The sequence below is a fragment of the Cimex lectularius genome, unplaced genomic scaffold (genome assembly GCF_000648675.2).
Source record: "Cimex lectularius strain Harlan isolate CLEC.00 unplaced genomic scaffold, Clec_2.1 scaffold120, whole genome shotgun sequence".
In the NCBI taxonomy this organism is placed as follows: Eukaryota; Metazoa; Arthropoda; class Insecta; order Hemiptera; family Cimicidae; genus Cimex; species Cimex lectularius.
The window spans coordinates 699,303-717,903 of record NW_019392719.1 but is presented as its reverse complement, the minus strand read 5'-3'; the positions used below and the strand labels follow the sequence as shown (position 1 = coordinate 717,903).

At 33.9% G+C, this 18,601-nt stretch overlaps 2 protein-coding genes across 5 annotated transcripts; one reads left to right on the top strand and one right to left on the bottom strand.

Moving 5' to 3' along the window:
• Nucleotides 1-1,558: 1,558 nt before the first annotated feature.
• LOC106672713 (GDP-fucose protein O-fucosyltransferase 1) lies at nucleotides 1,559-5,690 on the top strand. The gene is made up of 6 exons (XM_014404351.2): nucleotides 1,559-1,729; nucleotides 4,318-4,433; nucleotides 4,495-4,618; nucleotides 4,677-4,874; nucleotides 4,951-5,123; nucleotides 5,178-5,690. Exons 1-6 carry the CDS (start codon nucleotides 1,627-1,629, stop codon nucleotides 5,613-5,615), a joined length of 1,152 nt encoding a protein of 383 aa, XP_014259837.1. The 5' UTR covers nucleotides 1,559-1,626; the 3' UTR covers nucleotides 5,616-5,690.
• A 1,616-nt stretch (nucleotides 5,691-7,306) lies between these two features.
• LOC106672715 (endophilin-B2) lies at nucleotides 7,307-16,984 on the bottom strand. 4 transcript variants are annotated; one of them, XM_014404354.2, is made up of 9 exons: nucleotides 16,735-16,983; nucleotides 16,507-16,648; nucleotides 12,050-12,178; nucleotides 11,829-11,991; nucleotides 11,608-11,671; nucleotides 11,443-11,484; nucleotides 10,957-11,147; nucleotides 8,046-8,121; nucleotides 7,307-7,987 (listed from the first exon to the last, which is right to left on the bottom strand). In XM_014404354.2, exons 1-9 carry the CDS (start codon nucleotides 16,801-16,803, stop codon nucleotides 7,865-7,867), a joined length of 999 nt encoding a protein of 332 aa, XP_014259840.1. In that variant the 5' UTR covers nucleotides 16,804-16,983; the 3' UTR covers nucleotides 7,307-7,864. The 4 variants fall into 4 exon arrangements, with proteins under 4 accessions (XP_014259840.1, XP_014259841.1, XP_014259842.1 ...); XM_014404355.2 differs by lacking the exon at nucleotides 11,443-11,484 and having other exon boundaries at nucleotides 7,597-7,987; nucleotides 16,735-16,982; XM_014404356.2 differs by lacking the exons at nucleotides 7,307-7,987; nucleotides 8,046-8,121 and adding an exon at nucleotides 9,897-10,852 and having other exon boundaries at nucleotides 16,735-16,984.
• Between the last annotated feature and the right edge of the window lie 1,617 nt (nucleotides 16,985-18,601).

The window sequence follows — 18,601 nt, the reverse complement described above, 5'->3', positions numbered from 1 at the left end:
TTTTTGTTAAAATGTGTGAATTTGTAGTGTTAAAATGTATCAAATTTCGTGTGTTAAAATCTACCAAATATCATTGTTAAAGTAGTGAATTTGTAGTTTTTTACACTATATCAAATTTTAGTGTTAAAATGTGTCACTTCGTAGTGTTCAATTATGTGACTGTAGTGTTAAAATGTGTACCTTTTTCGTGTTTTGCATTTCAAGTGTGTACTGTAAAAGCACAATTTAAATTTATAAACTTGCAGAGCCAAAATGTATAAATTTACAGTGTTAAAACGAATCAAATTTGTGTGTTAATATGTATTGAATTTCAGTGTTAAATTGTATACATTTTCTGTCTAAAATGTATAGTGTTAAATAAGGAAATCTGTGTGGTTAAAATGTATCAATTTTCACTGTTAACATGTAAATTTACATTGTTAAGTAAGTGAATTCTTTTGGAAAAATTGTAAGAAATTTCAGTGTTAAAATGTACCAAATTTCATGTCAAAATGTATAATTTTGCATTGTTAAATAAGTGAACTTGTCGTAAATCTATCAAATTTCGGTGTTAAAATGTGTGATTTTTTAGTGATAAAATGTCAGAAATTTCAGTGTCAAAATGAATAGTTTTTCATTGTTAAATAAGGAAATTTGTTGTCGTAAATGTCTCAAATTTCGGTGTTAAAAAAGTGTACCTTTGTAGTTTTAACTGAGTGTATTTGTAGTGTTAAATGTATCAAATTTCCGTGTCAAAATGTATAAATTTGCATTACTAAATGAGTTCATTTGTCGTGATGAAATGTATTTTGATATTTCCGTGTCATGTATTATCAAATTTCCGTGCCAAATTTATAATTTTGCATTGCTGAATAAGTGAATTTGTCGTGGTAAAATGTATCCAATTTCAGCACCAAATGAAACTGCAGTGTTAAATAAGTGAGTATGTTGTGGTCAAATGTTTCAAATTTCAGTGTATACATTTTCAGCCTTAAAATGTGTAACTTTGTAGTTTTATTATGTATCAATTACAGATTATTAATATATCAATTTTGACTGATACAGACAAATTTTATTTTCAAATTCGTATTAATATTAAAATGTTCGAAATTTCAAATAGTTTTAATAATAATTTCAGTTCAAAAGAACAAAATTCTTTTTGGTCAATGGGGTAGGTCAGTTGAACCATGGCATTTTGTCGTCTTCGAGACCATTTATGTAAATTGAAAGTAGTGTAAAGGCGTTGTGTAAAATCCCAAATCCAATCCCTTTGTTCTTTTATCTATATAACAGCGGGTAAAAATTTAAATTTTTCCAACATTCATCAACGAATTATTTCCATAATGGTTCAACATCATTCCCAGTAATATGAAAATTAAGCCTGCCATAATATCAATTAAACTATTGTGATTAAATATTCCTTTCACTCAAAATTCTATAAAAATCGAATGGACAATTAAAAACAAAAGAGACGTAGCAGTTTGTTATGATGAAGTAATTGATCAAGTGTGAAAAGGTCGATGAATCGCGTTGGGTGGTCATCATCATTCATCAGCGCCTTATTGCCATAGTAACCGATAGGAGCCATGGATAACCTCCGGTAAACAACCCGACTCCCATCAAAATTCCCTTGCACCAGTTTTATAAATGATTGCCCATTATTTTCCGTTTCTCTCGATTGTTTTCAGCCTTTTCGATTCGTATCATTTTTTCGATCCAAATGGATACATTGCCTACTGCCCTTGCATGGGTAAGACATTAAATGTACAAATAATTTTCATTCTCTGCATGCTTTTTTGTTTTCCTTGTTCTCAAACGTTGCCATGAAACATCTCATGGACAAATTCTAAAATTAACACAAACTAATTTGCACATTTATAAAGTGTGAAAACTTAGTTATAGCAGGTAAACTTATTGCTCGCAAAGAATCTAGTAACCAAGTTGAAACTGGGTGTTGGTCTGCGAGTCGGTGAACTTATGCTGAACCGGCATTATGTCAGTTACTGACTCGCGGATGACGTTGGCCCAATGCCGGTTCAACATGAATCTAGAATATAGTGGATATGGATAAAAGAGGCGGCCACAAAGCCTACTGCACCTCGACCTGATTAGATCAATTGTATTCCCCTGTTTTTTTATAACTCACTGGCTAGCTTCAGGTTGTTAATCAGCCTCCATAGCTTTGACAGCGGCTCCTTAGTGTAGAAACTGCACCTACATAGACCTTCACAAAAACATAGAATGTGTTCTGCTATCTCCTCTTCCTGGCAGTATCTGCACAGTGTTTCTTCTGTCTGGACTACTATCCGGTACATGTGCTTTCTTAAGTTGCGATATCTTGTCAGGAGTTCAACCAGAATCTTGGTTCGGTTGTGGTTGCCTTCCAGTAATTCTTTTGTAAGATTTGCGGATTGTCCTTTTATGAATCTCTTCGCGTGGCTCATACTGTGGTATTGTTCCACTAGATTTTGCGCTCATTAAGGATCCATTTTAAGATGTATCCTCTTTTGTGGCAGGATGCTACGCCGCAGTAGGGTTCAGGACCCAGAGTCCATGTTGGCCCCCAACAACCTTTCCGTTGCCTCTATGCCCCCAAGCGCCCAGGGTCAGGTAATTAGAGTAACTGACTTCTTCCAGGGCCCCCATGCAGTTCCAAAACACTCTTTGCCTTCGCCTCGCATGAAACTAAGGCCCGTAGTGCTGCCTGATGGTCAGAGAAAATCACCTGAACATTTTCGACACCTCACCAGTGTTTTTTTGCCTGCAATTGCTGGTTTTTAAAGTGTGAAGTCGTTAACAAATATATGCATTTTAATTGATCGTTCAAATCCAATGCCAGTTTATCCCAACTGATATTTTTGGTTTTAGCTTGAATTATTTTCTGCATTTATTGCTAAATTTTATAAAACTACTTTGCATTTAAAAGAATTCTGCACATTGTGAAAACACAACTTTTCAGGATTGTAATTTTCAAGTTTTGACCCTTGGTTCAAGTAGAATAATCAAAATGTATTGAGGTGTCTAAACAAAAGCACATTGTGCTTGAAAGGAAGTGGTTTCAACTTCAATAATTGTAGACTCTGTCAGGCCTAAAGACTTAATGGAATATGCACATATCATTTGGCCAAAATTTAAATTATCTATTTTTGCCCAGAAGGTACACAAGAGTTTGTGCGATTTTTCATTTATTACTGTTTTAATAGCATCAATCAAAATTTCTGTTCGTATAGGATGTAAGATCATTAAGAAAAAGTGTCTTGAATTGTTAATTGTAAATTATAAAAAACAAATTGTATATTTTTTCTTTATCACGGCTTCAAAACCTATAATTTGTACGATTGTAAGAATTTTACCTCGGTTGTAGGGCAGCAGAGGTAGCTCATAAAATTTACACTGTGTTTGGTGATGAAACAATAAGTGAGTGCACTGCCTCAAAACTGGTTCAAAAGTTTGCTTCTGGGGATGAAAGAATGAGGGTGAACCACAGTCTTGAATGAAGATAAATTGAGGGAAGCCATAAAACTTGATTTGACTCAAACATGTTAGGAACTTGTCAAAGTTTTCAATGTAAGTTAAGAAACCATTCGCTCTAGCTTATATCGACTTGGAAGACATGGAAGCTGAGCAAAAGATAGTAAGCTTCAGCATCTAAACTGTCTTTCATTGCTTTCATGGCACAAAGTACAGAAGTTTTTTAACCGGATTGTCACATGCGACGGCCATACAGGAGGCCATACCATTGGCTGTCACCGAGTCACACTGTTTCATTGATGTGAAAACAAAATATTCACTAACAAAAGGATATGCTTTGTGTTTGATGGAATACGACATGCATTGTCCACTACAAACTCCCAGCCATCACCGCAGAAATATACACAAGCCAACTGCAACGATCTTGTAAACAACCTGCTCTCATGAACAGCAAAGGTGTACTTTTTTACCAGGACAACTCGAGACCTTTATGAACTGACGATGTGTCCTCTTGGTATTGCGTGATGTAAATTTAATTACCATAACTGTTGATTAACGGTATTAAAACAATAACAAATAAAAAACCGCAAAAACTTGTCTAGTTATTTGGTAGAAGAATTTTATATATCTTATTAAGGCATTTACTTTGGTCTACTACTCTATGAAATTACTCTGTACCAGAATTTAAAAAAAAATTAAATGGGGGCGTTGGTGGCACCCAAGAGTTCATATAACCTCATAGTTCAAATACCCTCTAAAAAATTTTAATTATTCAAATTGTTTTCCTTCACAACTCTTCTTCTTTAAAGAGTGTGATTTGAAGTTTTTCCTTTGAGAAGTTATTGATTTTTTGTTTAACATTCATAGGAAGGTTTGGAAACCAAGCGGATCACTTTCTCGGAGCTTTGGGATTTGCGAAAGGGCTGAACAGGACACTCATTCTACCTCCTTGGGTCGAATATCGATTTGGAGAGCCAAAATCTGTAAAATTTTCAATCAGTCTTGTTATTTCTTCCTTTATATTTATCATGTTCCTTTTTTAAGGTCCAAGTGCCGTTCAATACTTATTTCAGAGTTGAGCCGCTAGAGAAATTCCATAAGGTGATTTTGATGGAAGAATTTATGAAAAATGTCGCCCCTGTAATCTGGCCGGAGGAGAAAAGATACGGTCAGTCCGTTGTCTTTAATCTTTATTCTTTTTTACTGATTTTTTTATTCCCTTTTAGCTTTCTGTTACATGTCAAGGGGTACGTCAAATTCTTGCAATCCCAAGGAAGGAAACCCTTTCGGCCCTTTTTGGGACACTTTCAACATTGATTTTGTCGATTCCATTTTTTATGGACCTCTTCATTATGACGTCCATCATTCTCACTCGGAAATGGCTTTAAAATGGAGGCAAACATACCCTAGTGATAAATACCCTGGTATTTTTACTCACTCAATAAAAAATAATTTTATAAAATTTCACGATTTTTTTATTTAAATAAAAATGGAGTTCAGTTTTAGCATTTGTGGGTGCACCGGCTAGTTTTCCAGTACAAGAAGAGAATAAAGTTTTACAAAAATACCTCGTTTGGAATGACAAAGTTGCAAATGAAGCCTCCAATTTTATAGCGGCAAACCTTCCCAAAGGGTCTTTCATAGCGATTCATTTAAGAAACGGATTAGATTGGGTATGTAAATGCAATATTCATTCATTCGTTTAACCCATTAAAAAAAAATTTCAGGTACGGGCTTGTGAGCATATTAAAACATCACCGAGCCTTTTTGCAGCGCCTCAGTGCTTAGGCTACCGAGGCGAAGGAGGAAAGGCTACTCGTGAAATGTGCTTCCCGGACATCAAACTGATAACCAAGCAAGTCAAGAGGATCGCAAGAGGCATGGAACATCTAGTCGGTCTCATCGTGGCGTCCGACACAAACCACATGGTACCTGAATTGAGCAAAGTACTCACGAAGATGGGTGTTAAAGTTGTAAAAGCTGAAGGGAGCACACCGCACGTCGAACTTGCCATCATGGCGAAGGCCAACCAATTTATCGCGAATTGTATCTCATCCTTCTCGGCATTTGCAGTCCGGGAGAGAACATCGAAAGGGCTTCCTTCACATTTTTGGGGCTACCCTCCTTCAATAAAATCCATACAGTCTAATCACGATGAACTCTAACTTAGATATTTAACTACTTTGTACAATTTATTTTGTCTATAAACAATTTTTTTTTACATTAAACGATAAAACAATTTTATGTTCGCTGTTATCCCCAGATTCTTTCTTTTTTATATTGCTGATTCAAATAATCTCAATTCAGGGGGACCGCGGTAGCCGAGTGGTTAGCATGAGACCATAAATTACCGACAAGTCAAAAGAATTCACCCACCTGGGGTTTTAACAGTTCAAGGTCAGTCTCGGTCTTGTCTGTCACCTGCCACCAGGTCAGTTTCCAAGGGTTGTCAACATCTAGGTCATTTCAGCCACTTACACATTTATTTTAAATCTAAGCATTCTCACTCATTCTTAAATACATTCTTTCCTATTTACACACCATTCATTCAGGGTAGTGGAGTACTTCATATTCATCCATCATACTCTACACAACATAACTAATCTAATTGAGGGTCTATGATTAACAATTGATGATGATGATTGGGATCAGGAATGCAAAGAGAAGTAATCGTACATTTTTTTTACCAAGCTTTCAGCTTTTGTTAAGCCTTCCTCAGGGCTCTGCCGAGAGATAAACGTAATTATTTCAATGGCATAGGCTCAAAATAAAACAAGAACCAACAAGTATTTTTTGTTTTGTTTTACCACCATCTTCAGTGGCTGGTCAGCTTTCCAAGAGTCTATCAAGTTGAATTTAATGAATTAAAATGAAGTATACTTCACTAAAGCTCTCCGTGGCCATTTCATTTGTCGCCAAGAATCAAATAGTTTACACGACATTTGAAAAATGGCAAAAAGTTGGGAAAATTCAAAAAGGTGCAGTTGAGATGGGAAGTTAGTGCCCGAGGGGATCGAAGTCACGATAGCTCAAGTGGTAGAGTAGCGGCGTATCAAGCCGAAGGTCGTGGGTTCGAATCCCGCTCGTGACACTGACATTTTTATCTCAACTAAAAACCTTGATCAATTGAATGTTATTAATTGGTCAAGCAGACCACGAAAAATAGTGAATTTAATGAATTAAAATGAAGTATACTTCACTAAAGCTCTCTGTTCAGGCGTCTTTTTTTTTTTTAGATAATGCTGCCATCTTGCTTATCAGTAGGGAAACTGTAGCAAGAGAAGAAAATTATTACCCTAAAATAAAATGTAATGTAAAAAGACGCAAAGTGTGATTTCTCTTTTCAACCCTAAATATTTATTGTTTATAAATACTTCTAAAATAACATAAGCGTACACTCTCCGTTGCCATTTAATTTGTCGCCGAGAATCAAATAGATAACACATTTGAAAAATGGCAAAAAAGGAGGGAAAATTCAAAAAGGTGGGGTTGAGATGGAAAGTTAGTGCCTGAGTGGATTGAAGTCACGATAGCTCAAGTGGTATCAAGCCGAAGGTCGTGAGTTCGAATCCCGCTCGTGACACTGACTTTTTTATCTCAACTAAAAACCTTAATTAATTGAATATTGTTAATGCAATAAGACATCTTAAAATAACACATTTAAACAAAATAAAAATTATAATGAATGTACAATTAATTATAAATCAATAAATTATAATTCAACTTTCACAACATATAAATAAATTTGGTAATGATTGAAAAGAGCAAAACATCGTTTAAACATATATATTTTTCTTATAATCTAAACACTAACAGTATAACAATTTTTTTTCTTTAAGTATATGTATAAATATACATTTACGTGTTTGACTAATTGAACATTTTATTGCTGTCTTTATGCTTTATATTATTTTATTTTTATTTTATTTTTTTTAATCGTGCCATATTATAAGACATCGCAGACAAATGGAATGCATGAGTAACATAGAGCGTTGAGAAAAATGTGAGACAATGTTGAAAAAAACATATTTTTGCTTTATTAACAATGATGGCACATTTTACGTATATAAGATTCTAATGTTTACAACTACAAAGCTTATTTTTTGTTGTGATGAGAGAAAATTGACGTATACAAGCTTAATTGTAAATACATTTAGAAAGACAAGCGAATTTTCAACTTGAAATGATTTACACTTTTTTTTCATAATAATTGTCTCAAATGTTACAACAAAGTTGATTTTTTTTTTATAATCACTATGTTATTAAATAATACTTTATAGATTTTTAAATAATTTAAAAAGAAAAAGTACTTAAGCCTAGTAGGATAAATAAAATGTAAACGTAACTAAAATTCGAGATTCCTTAGATATTTAAATATAAACAAAAAGAAGTTAATGATGGATCAAAGACCAGATTAAGTTTGCGAGTCAGTTTGTATTATCTCAAGGTACGCAAGTGGGACTTTGCCCTTTTTATTTCCTTTTTTCCCTATCACGTACTGTTTTTCCGATTCTGATATCGTTTCAACCATTATAACCTGGAAAATTTAAAAAAAAATTATTTTTACTCATAAATTTTGTTAAATATTCACCAACCTCATCGACGCTCAAAGAGAGTTCTTCTTCATTCCTCGCGTCATATCCAACAATGACCTTTGCCATCATAATTTTCCTGATTTGGGACAAATAAAAAAATAAATAACTAAAAAAAAAGTTTGGGGATTTCTAAAACTATTTCTTCGGCAAGGAAAACAAAAAAAAAGGTGGAGAAGTGGCTGAATATGGAAGTGTATGATTTTTAACCTAGGTTATAACACATATTGAACATGAAGCAAACGACTCACACAAAATATTTTAACAATTATTTGAAAGAGACATTTCTATACTTACTACATAAATAGATTTATCAATAAATAAATCACGTGCCATACATTTAAAACAAAAAATAAATAACTTCCTTCTGAAATGAAAATATAACAGGAAAAATTAATAGGAATTTTGTTTAAAATAAAAATGTAACATTATTTTTAAAATTAAGAGATTTAATAGAAATGTTAAAAAAAAAATTAAAAAAACCGGTTCCTTAAGGACCTAACCTAAACATCTATGTACACAAGAGTTTGTACTTCATCACAAATGAAATTCAGAAATGCTTTGGATTTACGCTACTCCGTAATTCTGGGAATTACTAAAATTCTAATACAGCCATAAACAGGAAATAATACAATTCCTCACACAATCAAGACATGATTGTTTCAATTCGCCGCAAAAAGAGAAAACCCTAAACTGACGACATAAAAATAATATAATAGTCTAGATGATTCTTGAAAATTTATATTAATACAATAAAATTCTAAGGGCAAAAACTTATTATTGCTAATTAATCTCTGATTTTCAAACTGTTCCGTTAAAAATAAATAATTACAAAAAAATCGCATATTATAATTTATTACAGCCACTGAGAAAATCAAGATGAACACAAAAACTGTAATAAATATTTAGAGCATTTTGCTAACATTCGCACCACTGTTGTGAGTCTTTCAAGATCCAGAGAATTTTTTTTCAATCTCTTTTTTTTAATCTACCTTCTAATATACTCTATTAGGTCTTTCCTGAACTTTCTTTGAAAATTTTGAATAAAAATTTAATTGTTGCTCATTTTGTAGAAAAAATGTTTATTCCTGTACAAAATTTTTGGGTTGCTTTCAAGTACAATTGTTAATATAAGTCAGTTTAATCAGTCAGGTAGGTAAAAGGGCTAGCCCTTCTAATTGCGCCCCAATCTCTTATCCTTAGTCTACTGTCCTGAGTTTTTCCGTTTGCTCTAGAGCTTTCAATTTTCTCTTTGTAATCAATCTCTCGTGAAAATGAGCAAAATAGCTAACTTTGTTTTTACTCGCAGGGATGATATTTTGAATGAATTTCGAAGATAGGAACAACAAAATGTTTTTCTTGTTGGCCGATATTGTCTTTGCTCTGACAACGACAATAAATATTTTACCACAAGTGATAAATGCAAGCAATTCGTATGTTGCAAATATTCATCGGTAACCAAAAAATGGGAATGTACAAGTTGTGTAGGAAATTCATAGCACAATAGCTAGGTAATAAATAAATTTAAAAAAAGTTAATTTTTCTGTGTGGTTTTGTTATATATATTTTGTTTTATATTTAGATGCTGATGATAGGTGTAAACTCCTTAATGTCCTCAAAATTTAATGTAAAAATAAAACAAAAAATTATTTTAAAAAAACCCATGGAAACATCTTTAAAAAAAATCATTACATAATATAAAAAAGAAAAAATAATATTAATTACTACACATTAATTTTTTTATAAAATGTAAAAAGAAAGTTTAGCATACACAGAAAAAAATTATTTTTAAGTTTCTTATGTACACACTACATAAATAAACATTATTCAACAAAAAAGTATTATTGTAGTTTTTAAGTTAAAAAAAAATATTGGGTCTAAAAAGATTCGCCACAGCTATCCATGTTAATTTATTGCAGACGGTGGTGCAAGTTCTAATAATAAAAGTAAAAAAGATACAACTAAAGATTTTTTTTTTCAAGTAGAAAAGCAGTACCATAATGGAACTTTTGCTTGGTTCTTTGAATAAATCATGTTTTTTTTTTTTAATATATTTTCAGAATATTTGGAAAATGCTTAGAGCAGATTTTAAAGACAAGTGAAAATTCTTTCCATTGGTAATTGTGAGAAAAAGTCTACCGGTTTCTATTTTAGAGCTAATAATGGGGAAAGATATGTTTTTTGTTGGTGTTAACATGATTTCTAAAGAGACATTTAAATCAAAAACAGCAAAAAATTATAGCATTTTATAATTTACACTTTTCAACCAGATCTTTAATATTTGTTTTCCTTTAATTTTGTTGAAAATTCATGCATACTCAATAATCCACAATAATAGCCACATCGAAGCCCCGATAAGCCGGATTAGCAAGATTCTACCGTAGTGGCAAATACTTTGGATTGTGGAAGCCCGATAAAAACTACCCTTCCATATGACATCAAATCTACGACGCGCTACAAAAACACCTTCGCCCTAAAATGACTATAGAACATCCGTCAAATTTAAAAATATTGTCACCACTTAAAAAAAAAAGACAAAATGTATTTATAAAATAAAATTTAAAAAATCGACCATTTCAAATTGTCTGATATGCTTTTTTACTTCCCTTTCTTCTGGTTTAAAAAAAATCTAATATGTCTACTAAGTGCAGTGTATATTGGGTTAGATCAAAATAAAATGTTTAGTGAGACTAAATCGGGATGTAGGGAGCTACATAAATGACATAGATTCAGAAGTGACTTGTAATGAAGCCGGGCCAGACAAGTTGATATCCTCGCTGTTTAACCTCACTACGGGACTTCTTCTGTCGCTGCAAACATTTATCTTACCTCAGTGTACAACCTTACTTAAAAGCTATTTTAACATTTTTTCCAACTTTATATATTTTAAATAATTCGGACTTTTCGGACTCACTTGGACATTTCATTTTTGAGGTCTTGTACAGCAGAGGCACACTGCTGGAAGTAGAGCAACTGCGCGTCGACAAAATCGTTAAGGCACCTCAGGTGTGAGGAATGAGAACTGCTAACACTCTCGAGTAATAGTTTTGTTATTTCGACCTGTCGGTCGAACTCTGACTGGGCCACTCTCAAGTCCCTCTCAGCCTAAAAATAAAACAAAAAATTCGATACAAGATGCAAACTTTAATTAAAATGTTATTAAAATATAAATAGGCTGTTGATTTATCGCCAAGCTTATACAACACAATGTAGTGTTTTAGAAAATTGTACATAACCAGAAGAAAAGAAGAAAGAAAATTAAGACATATAAAAAAAATACAGCATTTTTGCAATCTAAAGCCCAAGAAAAACATTTGTACAGATTTATTACGCATTATTATTAGATTAAATGGATAATGACGACAATAAAAATAGGAACAGTGTCATTTCTAAATTTTACCTGCTGTAGAAGTAATTCAGGGCTTAGGCCTTCCTGTGCCGCATGCACAAAGAAAAAAAAAATCAATGATAACATTGTTTGTTTTTTAAAATTGCTTTTTTTTGTATTAAACACAAATGTTCAAATAACGAAAGAACTGATAGATTAAAATTAAAAAATACTTACTGTCGGCTGGCCGATCATGCTCCTCGCTTTCCGCACTCTGTTCTTACAGGCGTCCAAATCCAATCTGCAGAAAAATTTGAAACCCTTATAATGAATATATATCTTCTTTTTTTTTTCAACTTTATATTGCAGGTTTCAACTACATAATTTAAACTTTCAAAAGGGGTAGCTGACAAAGGTTGGTGAGAGAAAATATTAGAAAGAAAAGGCGATTGACATACCGCCTGCTCTCCAAAACACCCCTTTCGGTCACAATCGTCTTCATTTCGCCTTCGAGGTACTTTCTCAATGGGGTGAGGAAGCAAGTGTTTGTGTTCGAGATGAATTCGCGCTCTATCCTGCCGAGTTTCTGTTCACATTGGCCGACTTTTAGAAGCGCCCCACCTTAAATAGGAAACTTACGTTTAAGATTAAATCCAATAGGGAAACGACTTTGGCTTACCATAAGGCGTTCCTGGGCCGAATTCATTCCCGGCTTCGACCATATCTAGCCCAAGGTACTCAAGATTGCTAAGCCTATTGTTTCTCTTCTTATCAATTTTGTCGAACAGAAAATCTTCTACTCTATATCCTAGAAAACGCAATGATAAAAGAATTAAATAAAGACACGGATTTCTTTAATTTTATTTTTTTGTGACTTTGTAATGAGACAATAAAACAGAGAAGAATTTTTTTTTCCACGACAGGTATAAAAGGAGATTCCTTAAAACATAAGAGCACACAGAAAGTTGGGCGAGGACGGTGAAGGTCAAAAACAATCATGGTGTAAGATGCAGAGGACAGGACAGCGAGATGAGTGACTCAAGCCTCATTGAGGTGATAGAGAGAAGGACGGGCTGGCGTGGAGAAGCAAGGAACAGCAGGACAGGCCCCCCTGACTAATTTCCTGTACTTTGGCAAATTTCTCCTGGTTATAAAGAATGAGGGAGTGTACCCCGCAGGAGGGGTAAAGAGGAAGATGCTGAGGGACTCAAAGAACACATAGAGGAAACTCGTCAGAACAACCAGGCATGATTATTTTTTTCTTTTTATTTTAGTTCCTTAAGAACAGCATTTTGCATTCTCTGAACCACCGTCAAAGCTTCACTTGAGGTTATTAAGGGTAAAATATCCTGGTTCAAAACCTGGAATTCTCTTGCAGAGAGGTATAATGTGGCTCAGTTCTATTTGGATAATTCTGAAGCGTGATCTGAAATGTTTTCTTATCTTCTTCATATTGTGGGGGTTTGACATCGGGAGAGTTGTATTTCTCATGCCGTGGATTGAAATAGATTTCAACTCTACAAGGAGTTGAATCATTCCCTAACTCCTTGCAATGTTTTTTCTGCTCCAGCAAATGATGCTCCGTTCTCTTTTTTTTGCTGGTGGTTTCGAGGGGAGTTGTTCCTGAATTTCAGGCCTTGGGTTGGGTACTCCTGCCACTGCAGTGTGCTCTCTATGCAACTCAGGTGATCGTGAGGAGGCATTTCATTTTCTCGCTAGATGCTCGGTCCTTAACGAATTGAGGTATCTATATGTGGGTAAGGGTTTTCTGAAGAGGGAAGAGCTTACAGCCCTTCTGAATGGCTTGGATTGCCAGCGTCTTGTTGATTTTGCTCGTAAAACCTGGTTTTACAGATATGAATATATTGGAATGTAGGGAATTAATTTTCTGTTCGTCTTATTTTGTTTCCGTTTTTGCTCTCGCAGGTAATACATATAATTTCTACTTTGTGGGCTTCTAAATGCAAATTTAGATTGCCAGCGGGGGACCTTTTGTGAGTTGGAATCCTTGCTTTGGTTCTTTGAAGTGTCATTTTTATTATTTTAAAAGTTTATCGCATTTCAATCTTGTAATTTGAAAATCCTGTAAATAATTGTAACCTCTGAAGTTGATATTGTTAATTCTCCTTTTCTTATAATTACATAATTATGTATATTCTTGGTATAATAATGCACTCCGAACTCTGGCTGACGGTCTTAATACTATGACATAATAATACTGTTTTTTATTTTTAACTCTAAATTCTTTCATTTTGTAAATAAAGTATGTATATCTATCTATCTATCTATTGTCAAAGTTCCTTTATATTTATCGATAATAATCTTACCCTTCAAAACATAACGTTAAAGGAAATTTCAGAAATAATTATCCTGTCGGAAATATTTCATCCCACACCATTCCAAGTAACCATCTCTGATGACTGAATCGTCACTGGCTTCATGATCACCTAAATGACAGTGAGAGTGATTAACACCAATTCAGTGCCTACCACTGAGGAGTTCCTCTTTTTTATTTACGTGTACATAGAAACTATATCAAAATTAGTGCACATGTAATTTAAAAAAGTAAACGAACTTTTGTTCAATCAATCGAAGTGTTTAACAAAGAGCAGCAAAAAAAAAAAACTTTAAATTTTGACAAATGCAGGTCAAGAAGAAATATGAATAGGTTTTATTATTAAGAATAGAGCAAAACATAAATATAACTTTAAAAAGCTCCAAAATTAGAGAAATTTGGGGTTTTAGAAGATGCATTGGCCTTTGTTATGAAGTACTAAAAAAAAATTTTTTTTGACATAAAAGAGACAATCAAAGTCAACAAGGATGGGAAATCGGACAAGGCCACCATGAAATACAGCCTGGACATCACTGGAAAATAAAAATAAAAATTTTGATCCATTTATTAACAGTCAATTTACATAATTGTATTTAATATTTTGTACTGTTTGTACTATCGTGTTTATGAATTCATTCCCATTTGTTCTATTGACATGGATATTAAATTACACAACAGCCGACCAAATCCGGGTTTTCGTTTCATAATCAGAACCAATACATTTGCTTATTCAAACAAATAAAAATGGGCGTACGATAACAGCGAAGCTTGGATTTGGTTTGTAACAAATCAGCATATAGTTTATGAAAATACAATTACTTATTAAAAGGACACTGACTGACGAGGAGTTTTGAAAAATATGAGAATAGACTATCCAATCAACAGCCAGAATTAAAATTACTACTACTACTAATAATAATAATAAATTTTATTAATATTCATAATACAAAACATCTTTTTGTTACAAAGCATTAAAACCAAACTACATGGACCATGTCGGTCTGTAGGAGTGTTGACTCAATCGTGTTTATAAAACAAAATTTAAAAATAAAAATAGAAAAATAAAGTTCTTAACTAAAAGTTGAATTCTTCAATTAAAATTTTTCTAAAACTATATGATTGCAGCTAACTAACTTTTTTCTTTTTTTAATAAATTGCACAACATCATCCAATTCTCGTACAAAGATTGTGTTGTGTTTCTAACAATAATAAATTGAAAACACATTTGCACCCTCATCGGTGAGAGATTCTTGTTACAATTGGTCCTTTAGAGGGTGGTTTGGGGGAGAATTGTACAACTAGCACAATGTCCAGATCAAAATCCAACTTAAGTGTAGTGTATTATAGCAGAACCAGAGTTGACTACTACCTTGGAGAATTGAAAATTGAAGGGAAAATAGGATTAAACTTTTTTCCAATCCTGCCAATCCTAGCCTAGCTGGTATGGTCAGTCAAACATGTTTTTGCATATCACCATCGATGCCGACAATGATAACCCCAAACACCCAACCTACGGGATCATCACCCAGCAGACCTTAAAAATAAATTGCACGACATAATTCAATGTTCGAAGAAACATCGCTGTCGTGTGTTTCTACTATCAGGGATACTACCAAGGGATAATAAATTGAAAACACATTTGTGCCCTACATCGGTGAGAGATTCTTGCCCCAATTAGTCCTTGTGTGTTATAGCAGAACCAGAGTTGACTACCTCTGAGATTAAAAATGAGAAAGAAAAATAGGATTAAACTTTTTTTCAATCCTCCTGCCAATCCTAGCCTAGCTGGTTTCATCAGACAAACATGTTTTTGCATATCCCCATCGATGCTGACAATGATAACCCCAAACACCCAACCTATGAATCATCACCCAGCAGACTTTAAAAATAAATTGCACGACGTCATTCAATGCTCGAAGAATGATCGTTGTCGTGTGTTTCTACTATCAGAGTTACTAACAGGAGATAATAAATTGAAAACACATTTGTGCCCTACATCGGTGAGAGATTCTTGCCCCAAATAGTCCTTGTGTATTATAGCAGAACCAGAGTTGACTACTTCTGATAATTAAAAATGAGAAAAAAGTAGGATTAAACTTTTTTTTCAATACTCCTGACAATCCTAGCCTAGCTGGTTTCGTCAGTCAAAAATGTTTTTGCATATCCCCATCGATGCCGACAATGATAACACCAAACACCCAACCTACGGGATCATCACCCAGCAAACCTTAAAAATAAATTGCACGACATAATTCAATGTTTGAAGAAACATCGTTGTCGTGTGTTTCTACTATCAGGGATACTACTAGGGATAATAAATTGAATTTTTTTCAATCCTCCTGCCAATCCTACTTCGGTGAGAGATTCTTGCTACAACTGGTCCTTTAGAGAGCGGTTTGGGGTAGAATTGTGCAAATGGCAAAATGTTCGGATCAAATTCGAATTGTGCAACTGGCACAACGTCCAAATCAAAATCCAACTTAAATTATGTGCACGATGAGAGAATCCATGGTCCACCACCGTCATATCTTTTTCAAATGTATTATTTACTTCGACCGTAATTATTTTAAAAATGTCTGAAAAACGTAAATTACACTAATAAGACTTGTAAAAAAATGTTAAGGGTGAAAACGGAGTAAGAATTTAATTCATTTACTTAGTAATTGAAATTATTGATCACAAATGTCAATAAGTTGTGTGGTTTTTGAAAGTGATTCACGTCGATACGTCACTCTCACGGCTTCCGCTCCACGACCGCCACTCCTCACAAACTGTAAAAAAAATAAACAAAACTTTCTCACCTGGATTTGGCGTCAAGACGGATTCCGTGTCTTTGAGGATTTTTTCTGTCCACGTCTTGGTCGTGTCGGACCTCTCGGCCAAGTTTTCGAAGTGGGCGTCCAGCTCCGTTTTCTCCGAGGTGCCCAACTTCTCGCCCGTCAACTGGAAGCACAATCAAATATCATCAGGTGCCCGTGATTTCTGTGCCTCTTTTGATCCCAGAGAAGGGCGGACGTCGTCAAACCCACCTGAACCATCCTGTTCATGACGTTCCCGGCGTCCCGGACCATTTTCTTCAGGTCGACGTTGAAGTTCATCGTTGTCCGTGGGCGAATCCTGTGCAGAACTCTTCCCGATTCGATCAGCCTTCTTTGGAGAGTTATCGAGCCAGGTTTATCCAACGCAGACGGACCATCAGCTGAAGTTCGAACAGGCCAGGCTCGAACTCGAACTCGAAGCGACTCGCAACTCACTGACTCGAATCTCGATCTCTCGATTTTTATCAATGCGCAGTATTGACACAAATCCCTTATCATTTAAAGTGGGGACCATTTCGCGTATTTTGAAATTAAAACTATCCAATTCTTTTCCAACGCATTTAAAATTAAAAAAATATTTAGCCTTTATTTTTTATTCAAAACCGATTTCATTTATTATCTCGTCCCTAGAGAGTTGATGATGATTGCCGACTCCATGTTCCCACCAATTTTCACCATGAAATTTTCCTTCATCACTTCTTTAATTATTTATTTATTTTAATTTTACAAATAGGGCTTTAAGCCCCCTTCCATGTATTTATATTATTAATAAATTAAGTTTTATAAACATAATAAAATAATAACAGCACTAATAATAAAACATATAATAAAATACACAAAAATATAATGACAATAATATATTGTAAAAATATTAATTATTTATAATTGAATGATAAAACCTCATTTTGAAAGAAAAGCAGAAAGAGAAACAAAGGAAAAGGAAGAGGGAAGAAAGGAAGATGATTCAAGTCGTTTTTAAAAACTCAGCTCCCATGGACTTGAGACAAACCCTGCGTGGAAGCCAGAATGTACTTTCCAAGGTTCAGGGAAGCAAATTCTTGAAAGTCTTGACCCTGCAATTCTGAAGGATAAGTCTAAAAGTTTAGAAGAGTGTTGAAGGCTCAGGATATGATTGGTGCGTTTGGATAAGGAATGAGGGAAATTAGTTGATACTGAGGACATTTATTTGATTTAGTTTTAAATATATATATTAAAACTCCAAGTTTATAAGTGTTCAGAATCTTAAGGTTGATGAAGGCATTAATATAGGATGAAATATGATCCCTTGGTTTAAGATCATAACAGTATCTAAGGAAGGATAAGCATTTTGAAGGCGATCAGCAGATTGAGTCTAATAAAAGTGAAAAAAAAAATAGCACTACAGTAAGGGAATGAAGAATTATTAGGGATTTAATAAGAAGAATTCTCGTTTTCTGTGAAATGAAAAAGCTGAGGCATCAAAGAGAATACAGGCTTGAATAGATCATTTTAGTAATAGAACTCTCACGGTCATGCCATGTAAGCTTGGAATTAAAACTAACACCAAAATTTTTAACTTTAAGACAAATTATTCAGAAATCGTGAGATGCAGTCTGGTGTGATGTAGGTTTCAGAAAAACATTTTCTTTATCGTGCCAACGTTTCGATCTTTATTGAGATCATCTTCAGGGCCTGGAATTTACAAACATTGTTTACATTTAACAAATACATTTAGGATGTGGAAAAGTGAATTTATACAATGCAAAATATATTTTTTATATTCAATCAAACTATTTCTACTCACTCAAAGTGTTTGTCTTCTGTGTAATTGTGCCATTCTTGCATGTCGTGTTGAGAGTGCCAGTGAGATTTTGCTGTTTTATGTTTATATACGTTGGATTTTGAAGGGGTGGGGGAGGAAGTTGGTATAGAATGTATATAAACACAAAATAGCAAAATCTCACTGGCACTCTCAACACGACACACAAGAATGGCACAATTACACAGAAGACAAACACTTTGAGTGAGTAGAAATAGTTTGATTGGATATAAAAAATATATTTTGCATTGTATAAATTCACTTTTCCACATCCTAAAT